Source organism: Pantherophis guttatus, chromosome 5, assembly GCF_059756535.1.
Source record: "Pantherophis guttatus breed Tessera chromosome 5, ASM5975653v1, whole genome shotgun sequence".
NCBI classification, from domain to species: domain Eukaryota; kingdom Metazoa; phylum Chordata; class Lepidosauria; order Squamata; family Colubridae; genus Pantherophis; species Pantherophis guttatus.
Genome location: NC_142067.1, coordinates 66,866,950 through 66,885,272, shown reverse-complemented (window position 1 = coordinate 66,885,272; position 18,323 = coordinate 66,866,950). Strand labels below are relative to the sequence as shown.

At 38.2% G+C, this 18,323-nt stretch overlaps 1 protein-coding gene across 3 annotated transcripts in view; it reads right to left on the bottom strand.

The window, feature by feature from the left end:
• Positions 1 to 18,323, bottom strand: part of DMD (dystrophin) — a 2,041,544-nt gene that overhangs the window by 1,451,156 nt on the left and 572,065 nt on the right. For all 3 annotated transcript variants that reach the window (XM_087871305.1, XM_087871306.1, XM_087871307.1), the window contains exon 8: positions 1,890 to 2,068. In XM_087871305.1, the coding sequence (XP_087727431.1) occupies positions 1,890 to 2,068 (179 nt within the window). The remainder of the gene's footprint in view (positions 1 to 1,889; positions 2,069 to 18,323) is intronic.

The window sequence follows — 18,323 nt, the reverse complement described above, 5'->3', positions numbered from 1 at the left end:
CAATATAATTGTACAAATGGTTAGACTAACTAGGACTGAAATTTATTTGTAATGGCATGCCCATCCAAAGAAAGAAATAATTTGGGAATTAGTATAGAAATCTAAACCTGAGATGACATAACTATTTTCAAAAACAAGAAATGGTCTATGAATACATTTATATCAAAATAATAATTACAAAAAGATATTATCACAGTCAAAATGGAAGAACTTCATGTGCTTATATCTCTCTTTTACCATTTCAACTGCAGGCACAAGAATGAGTATTCATACAAAGTAAAAGAGGTCTTCCTTTCAAAATGACATTTTCCTTTATAAACCTTTGTGGGGTGTGGGGAATGACCTTACTGAAATCCTGACAGGATAGTGGAACTTCTTCAGCCTTTTCTAAGGTTTGGTTTTTAAAAGGACCTAATAACTGCATCACTAAAACAAAATAACTTCTGGAAGTATGCAAACTACAGTGTTAAACTGAGATGGCTGATCATGATTGTGAATAGCAAACCATCACAAACCAAATTAAATACAAGAAATACAAGATTAGCTAATTTTGTTTTGAATTTTGTCTACTATAAATAGTAGCTCTTCATAATATGCAATGTAAGCTACTTAAAAGTTTTCACTTTCTAAACCAGGGGTTCCCAACCCCTGGGCCATGGCCCACTTCTGGGCCCCTCCCCTCTTCTTCCACACTGGCCCACAAAACCGAAAAGGTTGGGAAACTCTCTTCTAAATGACTGAGACCACAAGTGAAAAAGACTTTATTTTCACAAAAGGCCTAGAGAGTCTCATCTGGTATCTTCTTTTGAGTATGGAAAGACCATCAAATAGCAATTAAGTATTCGTTGGTAAGAAAATTTGCTTGAAGAGTTAAGAAATATTTTGTCAGAAAAACTTTACATATGAATTGTTAATATTCAACCACAATATGTCCTGGGATGCTTGATTTGAATCTTTATTTAATTATTCAGCTTCTGCTACTTTTTAAGTTCATATTATCATCAGAACATCACATTCTAGAAAGAAGCTTATCTGAAACATATAATAGGACCTGGCATCTATTAGATTTGGCTAAAAAGAAAACTTCTTCGTGTGAGAAATGAAAAATTATGGTAATTTATACAAACATGACCTGAGCATATTAAATAATTAATATATGAAATACTTCCCTAGTAGATCTACTGATGAATAGTTTCCACTTATTCATGCTTTTTCATATATGCATATTGTTAAAAGAAACAAGCAAATAGACAATGAAATAACATTAAGCAATTTAAAAAATCAAGTAGCTTTTACTAAATTATTATAATCCTGAAAATTTTGGGTTGGCAAAGTCTTAATAATGTCAGAATAAGTGTCCTGGCATTTACCTTACTGTTTCAGTTTTTTTTAAATGTGTGCATATTATTGAAGCTTAATATACATTACATGAAACACAAAAATAACAAAAATCTACATTTTTACATCAGCACTTTCAACATGCAGAACAGTTAAAATATAATCCATGCAAATAAGATCTGAAATCAATGAAAGGCAACCTTTTCCAGGTTGAAAAAGAAGAACTATAATTAAAAAAATGATTTATGGATAGGTCTAGAATATTTCAGCTTGTGGGGAAAAGTGATCAAGACTTGGGCAAAAATAATAAGAATCTCACCAGCTGTTCCAAATATCTTAACATTTCTACCCAAATTAATTTTCAGTAATAATCCTTGTAAATTGTTAAATGACAGATTTTTATAACAACTACAGAGAAGTTCAGTAACTTTATGGTTTCATAATTGGAGTTTCTTTACCTTTTAAAGAAACACAAAACAAGTACACAAATAACTGCAGGAATTTACTGTTCACTAGTCTCAAATAACAGGGTGGAAAAACATATGACTCACCAGTTGAGAAAACCGTTGTGGATGTAATTGGATTTGTTGTTCTCTAATGTGCTTTACTTCCTGTGGCAATGTTTCAACTTCATGGATGGCTTCTAGAGTAACCTTCTGGGGCAGGACTTGGAAAAGTGATGTCACATACATCAAGATGGATTTCTTGTCAGGATAAGTTGTTGCAACATCTGCACGTGCACATTAAACATACAAAAAATATACTGTTTATAAGACTTCATAGAAAGAGGCTCCTCAGTAATTCATTTTTCATTTAAATTGACAGTAAAATAAAAACTGAATAGCTGTGAAGGATCATGCCAAGGCCCAGCTAAAATTTAATTAATGAATGCTACATCCAAAGTGAAACAAAATATATAAATACATGGCTCATTTAAGCATTTGTGAGTTTTCTTGACTGCTATTTTAATGTCCTTTTTATTGCTTTTAAGTCTGGTTGTTGTTATTTTTTTACTGTTTTTATTCTGTTTCAACTGTGAGATGCTCAGAGTCATAAATATGAAATGGGTGGCTTATCAATTTACTAAATAAATAAGAAACAACAGTTAAGAAAAGAAGAAAAAACCCTATTCGCTCATAATTCCTACATATTTTCTCATTCATAATTCTTATTCTTTCAACATTTAAATACAAAAAAATACTTATTCATAATAATAATCTTATAGGTAGCCAAACAAGATTAATATTTTATTTGAAATATTGTACAGTGTATAAAATAACTGAAGAAATTGTATCAGTCTAATTGAAATGGAATTAGCTGGAATTAGAGATGAAAAGAAAAAGAAAACGAACTGAATTTGGATGTAACATATTGATAAGAACTGCATCCAAATTCACATATCCACTAAATCAGGAGTGTCAAGCTTGATTTCATTGAGGGCCCTATCAGGGTTGTGTTTGACCATGGAGGGCCAAGGGCGTGGGGTGGGGCATGGCCATGGTGGGCGTTTGACACACCATGAATTTACTGTGGCAAAAATGCTCAAGATGCATTTTTTCCCTTTGCATTCAAAACAGCAGTTCCAGACAAAGAGAGATTTACTGTCCAACAGTCTATCAATCGTTGTTACTAGTTCTGACACAGCCCTAAAGGAGGACTTAATATTAGTAATAATTTACAAAATTGATATACCACCCAATTCTCAATGACCCTGGGTGGCTCACAACAATTAAAAAAATTACAATTAAATCAATCACAGGTAAAAGATAAAAGATGACAAATTCAGTGATACGAGGGGGCTCACTCTCTCACATCAAAGACCTGGGTGAAGAGCCAGATATTTTTGGCTCTTCTGAACAACAACCATTCAGATCTTGCAGGGTACCTAGTTCTAGTTGGCAGATGCTGCTAAAGAGAACATGAAAAAGGCCAAAATGGGCCGTGGGGTTCCTCTGCCTCCTGCACCACTCTGCCTCCTGTCCATGGGGCCAGCCTGGAAATATCAAAGGATTGGCCCGCAGTGCCTCTGCTGGCCAAAGTGGGGGGCAGGGGGGCATGCACGGGCCCCCACCACCTATTTTCGGCCTCCACTGCCTCCTGCAGCACTCTGCTGGCCAAAACGGTGCACAAAGGGGCCTCACACAGCCCTCCCATGGCCCATTTTCAGCTTCCATGGCCTGCAGCTCTCTGCCAGCCAAAAACGCCCATGGCCCCCCTGTGCCCTGTTTTGGCTGGCAGAGGCAGCATATTTCCAAGCCGGCACTGTGGGCCAGATGTAAACACCCTGTGGGCCGAATCCGGCCAGCGGGCCTTGAGTTTGAGACTCCTGCACTAAATGATTAAAGGTTTGTAAAATGAAAAGAAAAAAGACACTATTTTATTTTCAAAATGTCACATCAAAAATGGGGAAAATATTTGCAATTCCTTATAGGTTTTTACAGTAATGAATAATACAGACAACTGCATTATCTATCTACATAGATAATCACATATTTTATTTTGGTCCTGCTGTGGGTATTACTTTCAGAAATCTAGTTGAATATAATTTTTTTTCTTTTAGTTAAATACATTATTTATATCAAAAAAATTTAAAAAAACACAAAATTAAAAGAAGCCAACATTTGTTCCTACTGATTTAGGTACATTAGTATATGCTTGAAACTTGTTTTCAGCTGATTTATTCCCCTCCCCATTTAAAAAAAAAACAAAGCAAAGCAAAAAGAATACCCAAATCACGACTAGTCTTAATTGAACTTAAAATACTAATCATCAAAGTAAAGCATTTCAGATTCGATTTCTCTTTTAATAATCAATCATAATTGGATATACAGGAGAAATACGTAACTGTAATTTTAATGAATATAAATATTCAAGTCCCAAAGGTACTTTTTTCAAGAGGCAACTGGACTTTCTGGTTTTTCTTTGACGACGTTTCGCTTCTCATCCAAGAAGGTTCTTCAGCTCTGACTGGATGGTGGGGAATGGAAGGATTTATACTCCTTGCAGACAGCTGGTCGTTTGTATTTTTTTAGCGGGTTGTTAAGGTCACCTGGAGGTTTATCTGTATCATCAGGGTCACCTTAGCAGTTCAATTTTGACATAGATAGCCTCTTTAACCCCTAAAACCAGCGATCCTCTCTGTCCAAATATGTTACGTACAACATTGCAAAATATCTAAGCACGTTATTAGCTCCTCCAGTTGGCAACACCACCCATCAAATCAACAATTCACAGGACAGGGAGGAACCAGAAGCATCGCGGCGATGCTGGCTGGGAAATAGCGGAGCTCCAACGAGCTTCGCAAACACCCAGCCAGACAAACCGCTGTCGGGGGGTCTTCAGACCAAAACTGTCTTGGAGGGACAGGGAAGAAAGAGAGGCACCTCTGAAGACCAAGAGGAACAGGCAAGTTCCTTGAAGGGTCGGAGGCAGCTCTTTGATCCGGCGGTGGGGGCGGCAGCCATTGAAACGACCGCTACAAGCTGGGGCAACTGAACTAAGATTTGTGCAGGAATGGTGATTGAATAGAGTATTGTTACCAGGTGAGTTATTGGCCAACTCACAGGTAAGGAGAAAAACTTTCTAAAGCTTAAAAGGGGTCCCAACCTGAAATAAGCGGCTAATTGGCACTTGGGAATTCAAAGTGAAGGGGGGAAAAAAACGAAGTGGAACTTTAAAACTAAAGCCCTAAAAGGAAAACTTTCTACCTGGACTTAAAATTGGAAACAATATAAGAAAAAGAAAACTAAGAGAAAGCATTCTTTAACAATAAAAGGAATTAAAAGAAAAAGAGAAAGTGTTGTCTTTGTGGATTTATAATTGATATTTTGTTGCCTGGGGATTTGTGGATTGGAGAGAGACATCTGCTGGTGGAAAAGAAATACTGCAATAAGTGTTTTAAAGACTGAAAGAACAAAGGGAATTATTGTGAGAAGTTTTTAAAGGAGTATTTCAGTGGTTGGTTTCAAATTTTTTAATTACCAGTTCTGAGGGTGTGGCTTGGTGGGCATGGCATGGCTTGATGGGCATGGCTTGGTGGGTGTGGCAGGGGAAGGATACTGTAAAATCTCCATTCCCACCCCACTCCAGGGGAAGGTTATTGCAAAATTCCCATTTCCTTCCAATCAGCTGGGACTTGGGAGGCAGAGAATAGATGGCAGGGCCAGTCAGAATTTTTACTACCAGTTCTCCGAACTACTCAAAATTTCTGCTACCGGTACTCCAGTACTGGTCAGAATCTGCTGAAACCCACCTCTGGAGTATTTGTTTAAACAGCTGAAGCAAGACTTCAAAAAGAATTGGAAAGGATAAAGTTTGAAATTGGAATGGTCTAAATGAATATCTGAATTGGACACTACTTGGAAATAAAAAAGGAAAAAGAGACATTATATGGACTTGAATTTGAATTATATATAAGTTAAAATAACAATAAACTAAAAAATCATTTCTCCTTGAAGTGACAACATGGAAAATTGGGAGTATGAGTATGAGGAACTAAGGGAGATGTTTCAAAAGGTGCAAGAAGCATTTAAGGGAAATAAAGAAGCAGAGGACTGGTTAGAATACAAAAAAAGGAAAAAGAAAAAACAAGTTAGAAGCAAGAACACAATGTTGGAAAGAAAATAATTGAAGATTAAAAAAATAGATGATTACACTGGGACTGATAGTGACAAAATAAAAATGGAGAGGGAGAAATATTTCTCAGAAAAGAAGAGAAAAGAAGGAAATGGGAAAAGATTGAGGGGAAAAATTAAGAGGGGAACAATCTTAAAAACTAGAGAAAGGATGCAGGAGAGATACAATAAATACAAAAAGAAAAAGAAGGAAATAAGACCACATCGACTCACTGTCCTTCTATTCTTCTTCTGGAGCTGTCACAACTTCAGCAGCTACTATGGCTGCCACCCCGTTGCTAGAAAAAAGGCTTCTCCCGGATCAACCAGGGACTTTGCAGTGTCCCTGGGATCATCAGGATGTGCCCTCCACTATCACAGTCAAAACAAGACTGTGAGGTCCAAAAAGGACCGTCCAGCAGCGAGGGTTTTGGCGGCGATCCTGGAGCCCAGGAATCCTCCGACCATTCAGTCACGACGTCAGCTCCTCCTCCGGCATTGATGTTTCTTTCTTTCTTTCTTCTTTTATTGAAAAGTTTTAAAAAATTTTACACATATTTTCCCCTCCCCCCTCCCCCCTCCTGCCCCAACCCTCCCCCCCAGACTTCCCAGAGCAAATACAGGGTATAGCATTTAACAAAAATAAAAAAACCATACACTAACTATCTATAGATTTATCTCCCTCTTGCACTTTAACTCCCCTTGTTAATATCTAAATATAACTATTTAAACCAATTATTGCTTGAAAGTAATCAATCCACCTTCGTTCTTGTCCGTTCTTCAATAATAAGCAAGTCTTCTTTCTTCCAGTGTTACACAATCAGAGCCCAGTTAAAAATTAACCATCACATCTCCAACCCTTACATATATTAACACATTAACAAAATATTTTAACCAATCTCAAATAAAATGTATTGTAAAAACCTTATTTTTACTTTTTACCCCATAAACTTATATTGATTCTTCCTGGAAACATTCCTTACTTAATAGCTTTGCATTAACTTATTCATCTTTTTCTCTACAAATCCACTACATATAATCATATACCATCTTCACTATTTAATATCTATAAAAAATATTGTAAAAACCTTCCCTCAACCCTTGCACCACTTATATTTTCCTTATAACCCACAAGTTTATATTTATTCTTCAACAAAACATTCTTTAATATAGCATTAATGTAATTTATAAAAGTTTAAGTAATATCCTTCTTCTAACCCATAAACTTACATTAAATGATCTACACTGTCCATAACTTTTACATCCACAATATTTTTCTTTTAACCCATCAGTTTATATAAATTCTTCAACAAAGCATTCCTTGAAATATACTTCAAGACAAAAGTGAAAGTTTGGTCAGTGGCCCATAGCAGTTCAAACATAACATTACTTAATATAACTTTTCAAAACAAATCATGTCCCTAAATATAAATAAATCATTCATTTTCACTATAATATAACTTTTCAAAACAAATCATATCCCTAAATACAGGTATAGTCATTCATTTTCACTATTACTATCCTCCCCAACAAGGAGGGTTATAGTTTTTCCATCTCCATTTTTTCCTGACTTTTTTGCGAATCTTCTTCTTCAGTCTTATTCCTCCGCCTTCTTTTATTTTTGTAAGTTCTTGAGTTTCCAACTGAAGTTGCTGTATCTTACAATCTTGTTCTCTTCGCAAAGTAGCTCCTTTCAGTAAACACACCTCTTTAACTGTGACTGAGAGTCCATTTTTATAAAAAAAGTTGTAAAGCTCCACTTCGAATCCTCCTTCTTATATTAAAAATCCCAACACCTCCTGACAATTTTCCAGTTGACTGTATCAAAGCCTCTGGAGAAATCTCTCTCAGTATTTCCTGGTTACTCTCCTTCAAACCTCTCAGCCTTTCCTTCTTAATTTGAAAAACATCCATTCCGTTTTCCAAAGGCACATTAAACTGGATTGTTCAGCAGCTCACTATTATTTGGCATCTGAAATACCAATACAGTATCTTCACTTGTATCTTTGTAGTGAATTTGAGCAAAATCCTTCTTGAAAAACCCTTCGATTCTTTCCACTAATGCGGAGGTAAATGATTCTGAAATTTCTTTAAAGAGATCCACAGTCAGTATTTGTGTATTTACTGATGTATATAATGGTAAGCCTTCATCACTTTCAAAAAAGCCAGCCAATTTTTTCCCCCCAATAAAACTTTCACTTTATACTTTTCCAGCAACTAAATCAATTATTCCAATCCTTAAGTGGTACAAGTCTTTTTTTAGAAATAATTTTTAAATCCTTCTCCTTTTAAAATAAAATCCTCTTCTTTTAAACAGGGGCTTTCAACATATGTTGTGTTAGATACAAAGTATCTAACTTTCACTTCTTCACACCCCGTTAGAATCAAACACCATCTTACTTTCCCTTTCTCCCATAGAAATTCAGAGGGAAGTGATAGACTTTTCGTAGTTAAAGTTTAGTACTTGCAATTTTAGTTTCTCCTGTATTTGCTCTGCCAGCTTTCCAATCCAAAATCTTTTTTAAAATTGAGTTGCTGGGGTGGTCACGGCGTCTAGATCTGCTTGAATCAGAAACATCCCGGATCCGGTCCATTGCAGCATTCTTAACAACCATGTCACTCATTTCACAACTGCTTCTCTTCACCACGGTGACAAAATAGGGTGCAAAACATAAAATGTCGTGTTGTAGAATGAAGAGACCAAACAACATTCCTGGGTCAGCCAGAGACAGTTTTTATTGCGCAAGGTTCAGAGGCAGATTGGTTCTTGCTATCTGAACAAAGGAAAGAGATCTAATACCCCTGTTTTATACTTTTCCAAGACAAGGGATTTTGCTAGCACAGCAGTTTTCCATATATGGTTAACATACATCCGTTACATGATAATTGACATTTCCTAATTACTAAATTCCTGCCCTAATTTATAGTACATGAGATAATTTTAGCTAAACATCCTCCTTAGTTTTGTATCCGCTGATGCGTAGATTTATGGCTTCCTTTGATAATAAGTAACTTCTTGTTCCATATGGATGTCCTTACATTCTTGACAACTAGGTTCTTCCGAAGATATATATATATTTATTACCCAGGATGTAATTTAGCTGACTTAGTGTAATCTTCCAAACAAGTATTGTTCTTCCAAACCAGCACATTTCTTTCTTACAATAATGTGAATAAGGAGGGCCCTTCAGTGTTCATATAGCTGATCCTGCGTCATTCACATTAGTCGTAATTGCGAGGACTGGTCAAAAGTGTGAGGACCAGTCAAAAATAAATTTTCAGCCCTCTGAGTAGTCCGTATGCACACAGGGACTACTCAGAGGGCTGAAAAAAGTGATTTCTGACAGGTTCTCACACTTTTGACCGGTCTTTGCACTTATGACTGGTCATCATTTATGCCCATTGCAGCATTCTTAACAACCGTGTCACTCATTTCACAACTGCAGTGCTTCATGTGACCGGGTGGGTGTGGCCAGATGGTCATGTGGCATCGCTCCTTTGCCTAATGACAGTTTGCTGCAATGGTCATAAGTGTGAAAAACGGTAATAAGTCACTTTTTTCAGTGTCATTGTAACTGTTGTAAGTCAAGGATTACCTGTACAAAAATACAAAAAGCTGCTTTGCTTGCAAAAAGCTGCCCTAAATACCAATCATTAGATTAGAAATACCTGCAAACTGGAGTTACAAATCAGGCAGGGTGCCAGAGCACTTTGAGGAATTAAAATAGTTAAAATGCAATGATAACTATCAGCAGCCAATTCTTGCTCTTAAAGTGAAACCCTTTAGCAGAGAGGTCATTTAAGCTCTCCAGAATGAAGCAAAGGAGCAAACAGAGTATTTGTTGCTTTTTAAACCAATTACCAGAACAAATAGACACAGGAACTAGCCAGATTTCCGAAGCTGCTTCTTTTCAGGAACAGAGATTAACATTTTTCCTTCCAAACAAAGCTGAATAGGGAAAATTATCTCATCACTAAACACAGGATTAAACATCACCAAGCACAGAATTAAACTTCACCAAAAACCAGTTTTAGACCAAAAGTCAGAAAGGGTATGTAAACTCACGTTTGAATGTCAATCTTTCTAGCTAGCCAAGAAGCCTTGCTGAATGTCACTCATCACTCATCATGGTTCCTTGTCATTAAAAGCTTCTGCTTCGTTATTCAATTATTTCTTCAAAGTGCTGATCATTGCACCCTGGCTGGAAGAACTCCAACAGGGGAGTATTTCCTCCCAACAGCTGTGTAAAAAGCTTAAAACAACCCTTCCCCTTAAAGAAAATCAAGGGGGAAAAAAAAGCCTCCAAGAAGCTCTGGAACCGGAAGCGACAGTAAATCTAGGCATACTGCCAAGAATGTAATAAGGGTTAACGGAGAGGCAGTTTCTGTAAGCAGGGCAATAAAGATTAGGCTAGGAAACAAAAATTCCTTACAGAATTATAAAGAGATGTTTTTTTCTAACAACCGGTTCTCCGAATTGCTTAACTACTTAACCGGTTCTACCAAACTGGTGCAAACCAGTAGAATCCCACCACGGCCACATCCTCTGGTTATGGCCTGTGATGTCTGCCACGAAGTGATTGCCTCACCCTTGGTGGAACCCACACCGTGATTCTGGCATTGCTCCTGCCTGATCTCGGATGTGGTAGGAGGAACCACTGCAATGTCCTTGCGTGCAATCATGCCCAGGGCATGATTGCTATGCAGGACACCATTTTGCCTAGGAGCTGCATTAGCAGATCCAAAGACATTGTTTGGGCTGTTAGGATCTGACAGTGCCTTTATGCTGGTTTGGCATTCCTGTGACAAATACACCTCGCATGAGGTGGTATTTATGACTGCTCCCAAATGTAGCAGTCACTTGGTTGGAGACAATTGGCTCTTGTTGAAGTTGACAGAAAATCCATGCTTCTGCAGTGCTTGTTTTGCTATTTCCAAGTCCTCCTTTGACCTGGACTTTGTCGAGGACTGTATCAATATGTCGTCCAGATAGCATTGGACGCAAACCGGAATGGTTCTGAGATGTGCTGCCACTACTGCCAGCACTTTGGTGAACATTCTGAGCACTGAGGATAGCCCAAATGGAAGGGCTCTGTACTGGTAATGCTGGCCGGCATAGCAGAATCGTAGGAATTTCGCCCTCTCGAATGTTCCCCGGTAGTGACTGGAGGGACTGCATTTTGAATCTTTTGTATATTATGTAACAGTTTAATAGTTTGAAGTTTAAAATTGCTCTCCACCCCACCCACCCCGAAGCCTTTGGCACCATGAACAGGTGTGAGTAGAACCCTTGTCCCTGTTTGTCCTATGAAACAGTTTCTATGGCCTGGATGTCCAGCAGATGTTGAACTACTGTCTCCATGATGCTTCTTTTTGTCCTGTCCCTTGATATTGGGCACCTTCTGAAGGAGTTAAGGGGTGTGGATAGGCATTCTAGTGCTAGACCTCACTTTACTGTGTTCAGGACCCAGGCGTCCTCTGTTATTGTCACCCATTGGTCGGCAAATAGGCCCAGTCTTCCACTGATAGGTGGATTGCTCTTGCTGTCACTTGTTGCATCGGAAAGGCCTATTGGTTGAGCCCTGGAATGAATCTCTCCCAGGAAACTGTTGTCCTGTCTTGTCTTTAAATCCGGCTCTGTCCAATTGATGGGTCTGGCCATATGTGTGGCGCCTCTGGTTCTGCTGGTGACCAAAACTGCCATCTGAGGCTGGAAAGAACTGCCTGCATGTATAGGGTAAGAAGCACCGCTGGGCGTGCCCATATATTTTAGGCAAATTTTTTCTCTTGTCCCTGGTTTCCACCAGTATTAATTCTATGGTCTTGCCAAATAGCTTGTTCCCCTTGACTGGGGCAGAAGCTAGCTTACATTTATGTTTTACATCCACCTGCCAATGGCGGAGCCAAACTAATAATCTTTCAGCTACCAAAGCTGCGATGGCTTTGGAAGCGTACTTAATGCCATTGAGAGTGGTGTCTGCTATAAGTTCCAGTGTAGTTATTACTTTGTTAAAATTCTGTTGTGATCAGAGATCACCAGGTGATGCCGTGTCCTGCATCTCATGAAGCCAGATCAGAGCGGCTCTGCTGAAAAATGAAGCAGTTGTGGTAGCTTTGACTGCCCATGCTGCTGCTTGCTGGACCTTATGAAGGGTCTGCTCTGCCTTCTTGTCTTTACCTTTCAAGCACTCCTCTGCCTCATTGGCTAGGATGGTTGAGGATTTTGAGGCAGCCACTGGGCCATCAATTGTTGGAGGTTGTAGAGACTGCAAATTCCGGCTCTACATTATAGATCTTCTTTTCGTTCCCACTTGGCTTTGGGAAAATCACTGGTTGGACCATTTGCCCATGCACCATCTCTCTGAACAGATCAGGAGAAGGAACAGTCTCGCATTCCACCATTGGGTTTGCAAAAAGCCTATCCTTTGGGTCTGTCATAGATGGTTTTACCCTAGATGTCATCAGGTCAGTGCCCATGCCAGTTGCTGCCTTGGCCTTACTTAGCAAGAGCTTGAACAGACTTGTTTGAAACAGACCATTAAATTCTATAGTATCTTCCACAGTTTTCTATTCATCAGAGAATTCTGTCTCCTTTTGTTCCTCCCCTCCTGAAATTCAAGTCTCACTAGGAGTGGATAAGATGTAGAAGTTAAATCTTTGTAATGCCAGGCCCCCTTTGGCTTCTTTGCTGGTAAGGGGTAATCCTGTTCTGATATTCTCTTGACATTTATAGGGCTGGTCTGATCCTCCTGCTCAGACATGACCTGCGTTAAAGCCTCTGATATTAGAGCTTTCATCTTATTCACATGTGCAGGAGATCGAGCTCCTGCAGCTGTGGGAGTGTATGTAGCCTCCGGTGCCAGTCTCATCTTTTTTGGATGAGGTTGCCACTGATTTCCAAAGTCCTGAAACTTTCTTGTAATTCAAGCAATGATTCATCCTTTCCCAAACAAAAGATTGTTTGGTTTCATTACTCACCAGCTCCCTCTGGTGTTGCAGCTCTGGCACTAATGCCTTGCTGCTCCGTCTCTATTGGCTGATATACTGAAGAGCGGGAAATCCCATTCTGCTCTGCCTCCTTTTCAGCTCTTGCAAAACTTTTCTCAATGGCTTTTTTCCTCCTCAAAGCCTCTTTCTCCTCTGCTTTGGAGAACTTACTGGAAAATAGAGACTTTCCTCTTATTTCAAGTGTAGCTGATTTTGCAGCTGCTCTGGGCCCTTCTGAGCTCATTTCTTGGGCTCAGCTTAGAGCAGGGGATCCCTGCTCCTCCCACTTGCCCCTGTCTCAGAGAAATCCTCCATGTTTGCCCCCTTTTTTCCCTGGGAAACAGGCAGATTCACTCATGTTGGAGCTTTACTGCACCGGCCCTTTTTTCTATGGCCGTTAATGAATGTACTCAGCTGAAACTGAGCAGAGATTTTATTATTCAAATGATGCCCTGGGGCTTCAGCTTTTCAGTTTAAAGCCATAGTAGACTGAGAGCTGATGCTTTTAAGGGATTGCTGCCCAACAGCTCCCCCCCCCCCCCCGGCTGCAGAGACAGCCCGGTCTTTTTACTCACAGTTCTGCTACCATTAATTTTCCCTCTATTAGTTGGATTCTAGCCTAAAACTCTTTCCTTCGGGAGCACCTCTCCTTGCTTCTTCTTGCATGAAAGCTGAGTAAAAACCTGGGGAGGCGCAGTAGAAGGAGGCAAGACTAAAGAAATGATTGACTCAACTTCAAGGCAAGGAAGTGGAGGAACACCCACGAATTGTATTATCCTATTAGCACGATGAAAAATTAACAAAATTAGTACCCTGTTTCCCCCAAAATAAGATATCCCCTGATAATAAGCCCAATCAGGCTTTTGAGCTCATGGCAATAAGGCCAAGTGCTTATTTCAGGGTTCAAAAAAATGTAAGACAGGTCTTATTTTTGGGGAAATACAGTGTCTGTCTGTCTGTCTGTCTGTCTGTCTGTCTGTCTATCTATCTATCTATCTATCTATCTATCTATCTATCTATCTATCTATCTATCTATCTCACAGATTGAGAGAAAAATGAATTATTCCTGTAAAAATTATAACCTAAGTAACTCCATATTTAACCTTTATGTAATATGCTTTATATAACTGTTTTATATAACCTGAGTTTGGCTCTCCAACATTAATCAGAATATGACATGGGTCAGCATTTTGTTCTGGGAAAGATAACGGAACTGTGACAAAAGATAAGGAAACTGTAAATCCTGTTTTGAGGAAATAAATGTTTTGGTACATTCTCAGTTGGGTCAGGATGACCTAAATTCTATTGAAAAAGAGGAAGAGTCATATTTTTGGAGGGGAATTTGGAGGGGACTTTATCTACATAGGAAAGAAACCCTGATTACAAAAATATTATATATATATATATATATATATGTATAAAATCTGCTTTTTACTTGTTCATGGTCTTTGTTTCACTTTTTATTAGGTTTGCTATTTTTTTAAATCTCACACAGATAGTGGCAAAGAGCCTGATAATTTTCCAAATTTTTATAGTTATGCCTAGTACATTTATTAATTCTTTACTTCACCAACCCACAATCAAACAACTTTAGACAAATGGCATGAGTTGATCTCAAATTCAATGAACATAATATTTATTTTTCTAAAAAAGATGAAAATAAGGTATGTGAAATAAATTACCTCAATATGGTAGGCTTTGGTATGATATGATCAAGGATAGCTGTGTTTTCAAGAATTCTGAGAGGAAATCTCAGAAGATAGGGATGATACCAAATTAATAAAATGTATTTATAGCTCAGCATTATGGCTGAGATGATGTGTTTAGAAAGTCATAGATAAACAAACATGGCTAAGGACACAATATAAATCCAAATTTGATTTTAAAGACAATGAAATGTTCCTAAATTTACCACCGTTTCAGTGTGGCACATTAAGCCTAAAGTATACTACAAAAAAGGAATAAACCACAGAAAATATATAGAGCCCAAGATGCAAGAAAAATGTTGTCAGCTTTGAACCGAATCTGGCAGCAGCCATTTTTCTGTTCCTCAGTTGCCACACAGAGGGGGAAAGAGGTTGGAATGCCTTACTAGATACAACAGAGAGGTTTCTTGTGAGAACCAAGATCATCTCTATTGGCAATGGATAAGGCCGGGGAAGAACTGCTTTGATAGGCTATTGTGTATCGAGCGAGGGGGTAGAAACGGACCCAGCGAAAGTAAAAACCTGTTGTGGTCCACCAGCAGCCTGCGGAGCTGGCAGCGGAGTTGGACGATGAGGAGGCTGGGAAGGAACATGGGCCAGTCCTGGAGTCTGGGGAAGGCTCAGATGCATTGGGGGCAGAGATGGGGCCATGGCCATCTGGTAGTTATGCGCAGACTCCGGAGCCTCCAGAGTTGGACATCAGAGAGGCAGAGGAACAGGAGGTGTCTGTTTCTAGTGCGTGCATGTGCAGAGCTGCCAGAAGGCAAGAACAGTTAAAACTAAAGGGATGACTTGGGAGTAAGGCCTGGAGATCATTGGGCCCTCCTATAAGGCTTAAAAGAGGAGCAAAGGCACATGGGCTCTTTGCAGGAAAGCAATGTTGTTAATTCTGTTCCCAGTCAGCATCTCTGTTTGATTCTGGACTCCGTATGGCTTTGCCAAATAGGTCTTTGGTGTCAAGGGAAATAAAGGTTGGTGATTATCCCAAAGGACTTCTCCCAAAGGACTTTTTGCAACTAATTGGGACTCAGCTGTGAATGAACATAATTGCTCTTGCAATAAAAGAGGTTTGGGGGACTACTCATGTATTTTAATGACTCAGGAAGCCTAGGTCACAACAAAACCATCCTGGAGTGGCAACCCCCTTGAACCCACAAGCATCCCATTTTCTGCCACCATGGCCCATTCTCCATGGTCTGTTCTCCGCGGCCCGTTCTCCATGGCCCATTTGCCACCACTGTGGCCCGTTCTCCATGGCCCATTTGCCACCACTGTGGTCCATTCTCTGTGGCCCATTCACCGCTGCCACCACAGCCCATTTGCTGCAGCCCGCTCACTTTAGCCCATTCGCTGCAGCCTGTTCACCATGGCCCGTTTGTTGCCGCCCATTCACCTCCGTCACCTATTTGCTGCCACTGCCTGTTCGCTGCCACCAAGGCCCATTCGCTGCCACCACGGCCCATTCACCACTGCCCATTCGCTGCCTATCAGCGCAATTGGTGGCAAATGGGTGGTGGCGATAAGTGGCGGCGATCTCTGCCACCTAGAACAGCTTATTGGTGCCATACCAAACCCCCTCCTCCCACCGCAATATTCGCTCTATGAGACGCACAGACATTTCCACCCACTTTTTTTGGGGGGGGGGAGTGCATCTTATAGTCCAAAAAAGTGCATCTTATAGTCCAAAAAACCAATTGGGCTAACCTATTGCCTTTTGCTGAAGTGGCATACAATAACACTGTATGTAGCAGCATGGGCTTTACGTCTTTTTTTTTTTCAATTTTTTTTTATTTTTTTAGCATAAAACATAAAATACATCTTTTTAGAGCAGGGGTTTGGTCCGGCTTAAAATAAGTACAATTATTCACATTCCCTCAATCAATTTTGTTCCAAATTTTAAAATCTTTAAGAATAAAAAATAAAAAATAAAAAAAGACAAAATTCTTATTCTAAACATTTATCATTCTACTATAACACCCAAAATTCTAAACAATAAACACCGTTCTAAATCTTTATCATTTTAACAATTAATATTTCATATATATTCCTCAATCCTAAAACCCATTCCCTCAAAATTATATTTTTTTCTCTCTTAAACGACAACAGATATCCAATTCTTGACAAAAAATATTTTCCTCCTCTCTTAAAATAATTTTGAAATAAATCAACGTTTCTTTCTATATTTTATTACTTCCAAAATATTTTACCTTAATACTTCAAATTTATTCTCAAATTCTATTAGACCAGCTATTTAACTGATTCATGGTTTAAATATCTATTTCCCAGTTATAATTTCCAATATTCCTTTCTCCATTTATTTAACTGGTTCACAGTTCAATTACTATTCTCCAATAATGTCTCTTCCACTTCCTCCTAGGTTTATTTTTAAGTTGGTTCGCATCTTAATCAGCTGCTTTCCAGCAATACTTCCTCCACTCCTTACCTTAATTATTTTGGCTGGTTCACAGTCTAATTTTAACTGCATACCAACCTTCTCCTTTACTCCTCCTAAATCTAATGTAAAACTGGTTCACAACTCAGATGGTTGCCTTCCAGCAATGCTTTCCTCCACTCCTACCTCTATTTTTAACTGGTTCACAACTTTATTTCAATTGATCCCCAGGTATAGTCTCCTCCACGCCTACCTTTTTATTTTTTGCTAGTTCACAGCTTTGCTTTAACTGCTTTCCAGCGCATATTTCCTCTGCTCCTAACTCCTATTTTTATTTTTAATTTGCATTAACTGTTTGCATTAACTGTTTTCCAGTATGATGCTTTCCTCCACTCCTACCCTATTTGTAAGACTGGGTCTCAGCTTTTCTTTCACTGATCACCAGAATCTTGCTTTATATTTTCCTCCACTCCAAGATCTCTTATTCAATTATTTAGCTTCAAATTTCTTCAAAGTGTATCACCAATGGTATTTTCAATCTATTCTCCTCCGTATCTTTTGCTATTTTTTTTTTAAAAATACATTTCAACAAATATCTTATCTCTTATTTTCTCCTAAATTTTCTCCTGTTACTTGTTTATTTCATATTTTAATACAAACATCATTTTAAACATTTTAAATTCATTTTTCTATGTTTATTAAATCTATGAATAATTCTTTTAACATCCAACACCTTAAAAGAAAAAAACATTTTCTTCCAAATTATTAAATCTATAAATATTACTTGTTAAAGATTTAAAATTCAAAAAGGCATTAGAACATCCAAAACTCATGCTTCTTCCTTCAAACATTTCTTAATCAAGTTATTTATATGTTTATATAAAAATAATAATAATTATAGAAAATGGGAAATAGTGACAATAATAATGTAATTACCTTAAAATGGTGACAATAATCATAATACAGCAATAATAATAGTGAGAAAAAAAACTAAGAAAAGGAAAGAGGATAGAAATATATCAAAACAAAGGAAAAAAGAAAGAAAAAAAATCAAATAGATAAAAAAAATTAAAGAGGAAAAACAAAAACAAATAAAAAGATAGAAAAAGGAAATAGAGAGAGATGGTATAATAAGAAAAAAAAAAAAGAAATGTCTCCTAACTCTATTCATTCACCCAAAAACTATTATATCTATTTAAATCAAAATATAATAATTTGTTGTCTTGTTACATAATATATTCCAATATTCCTTTCTCCAGTCTGTCCAAATATATTTCTTCTCCATTT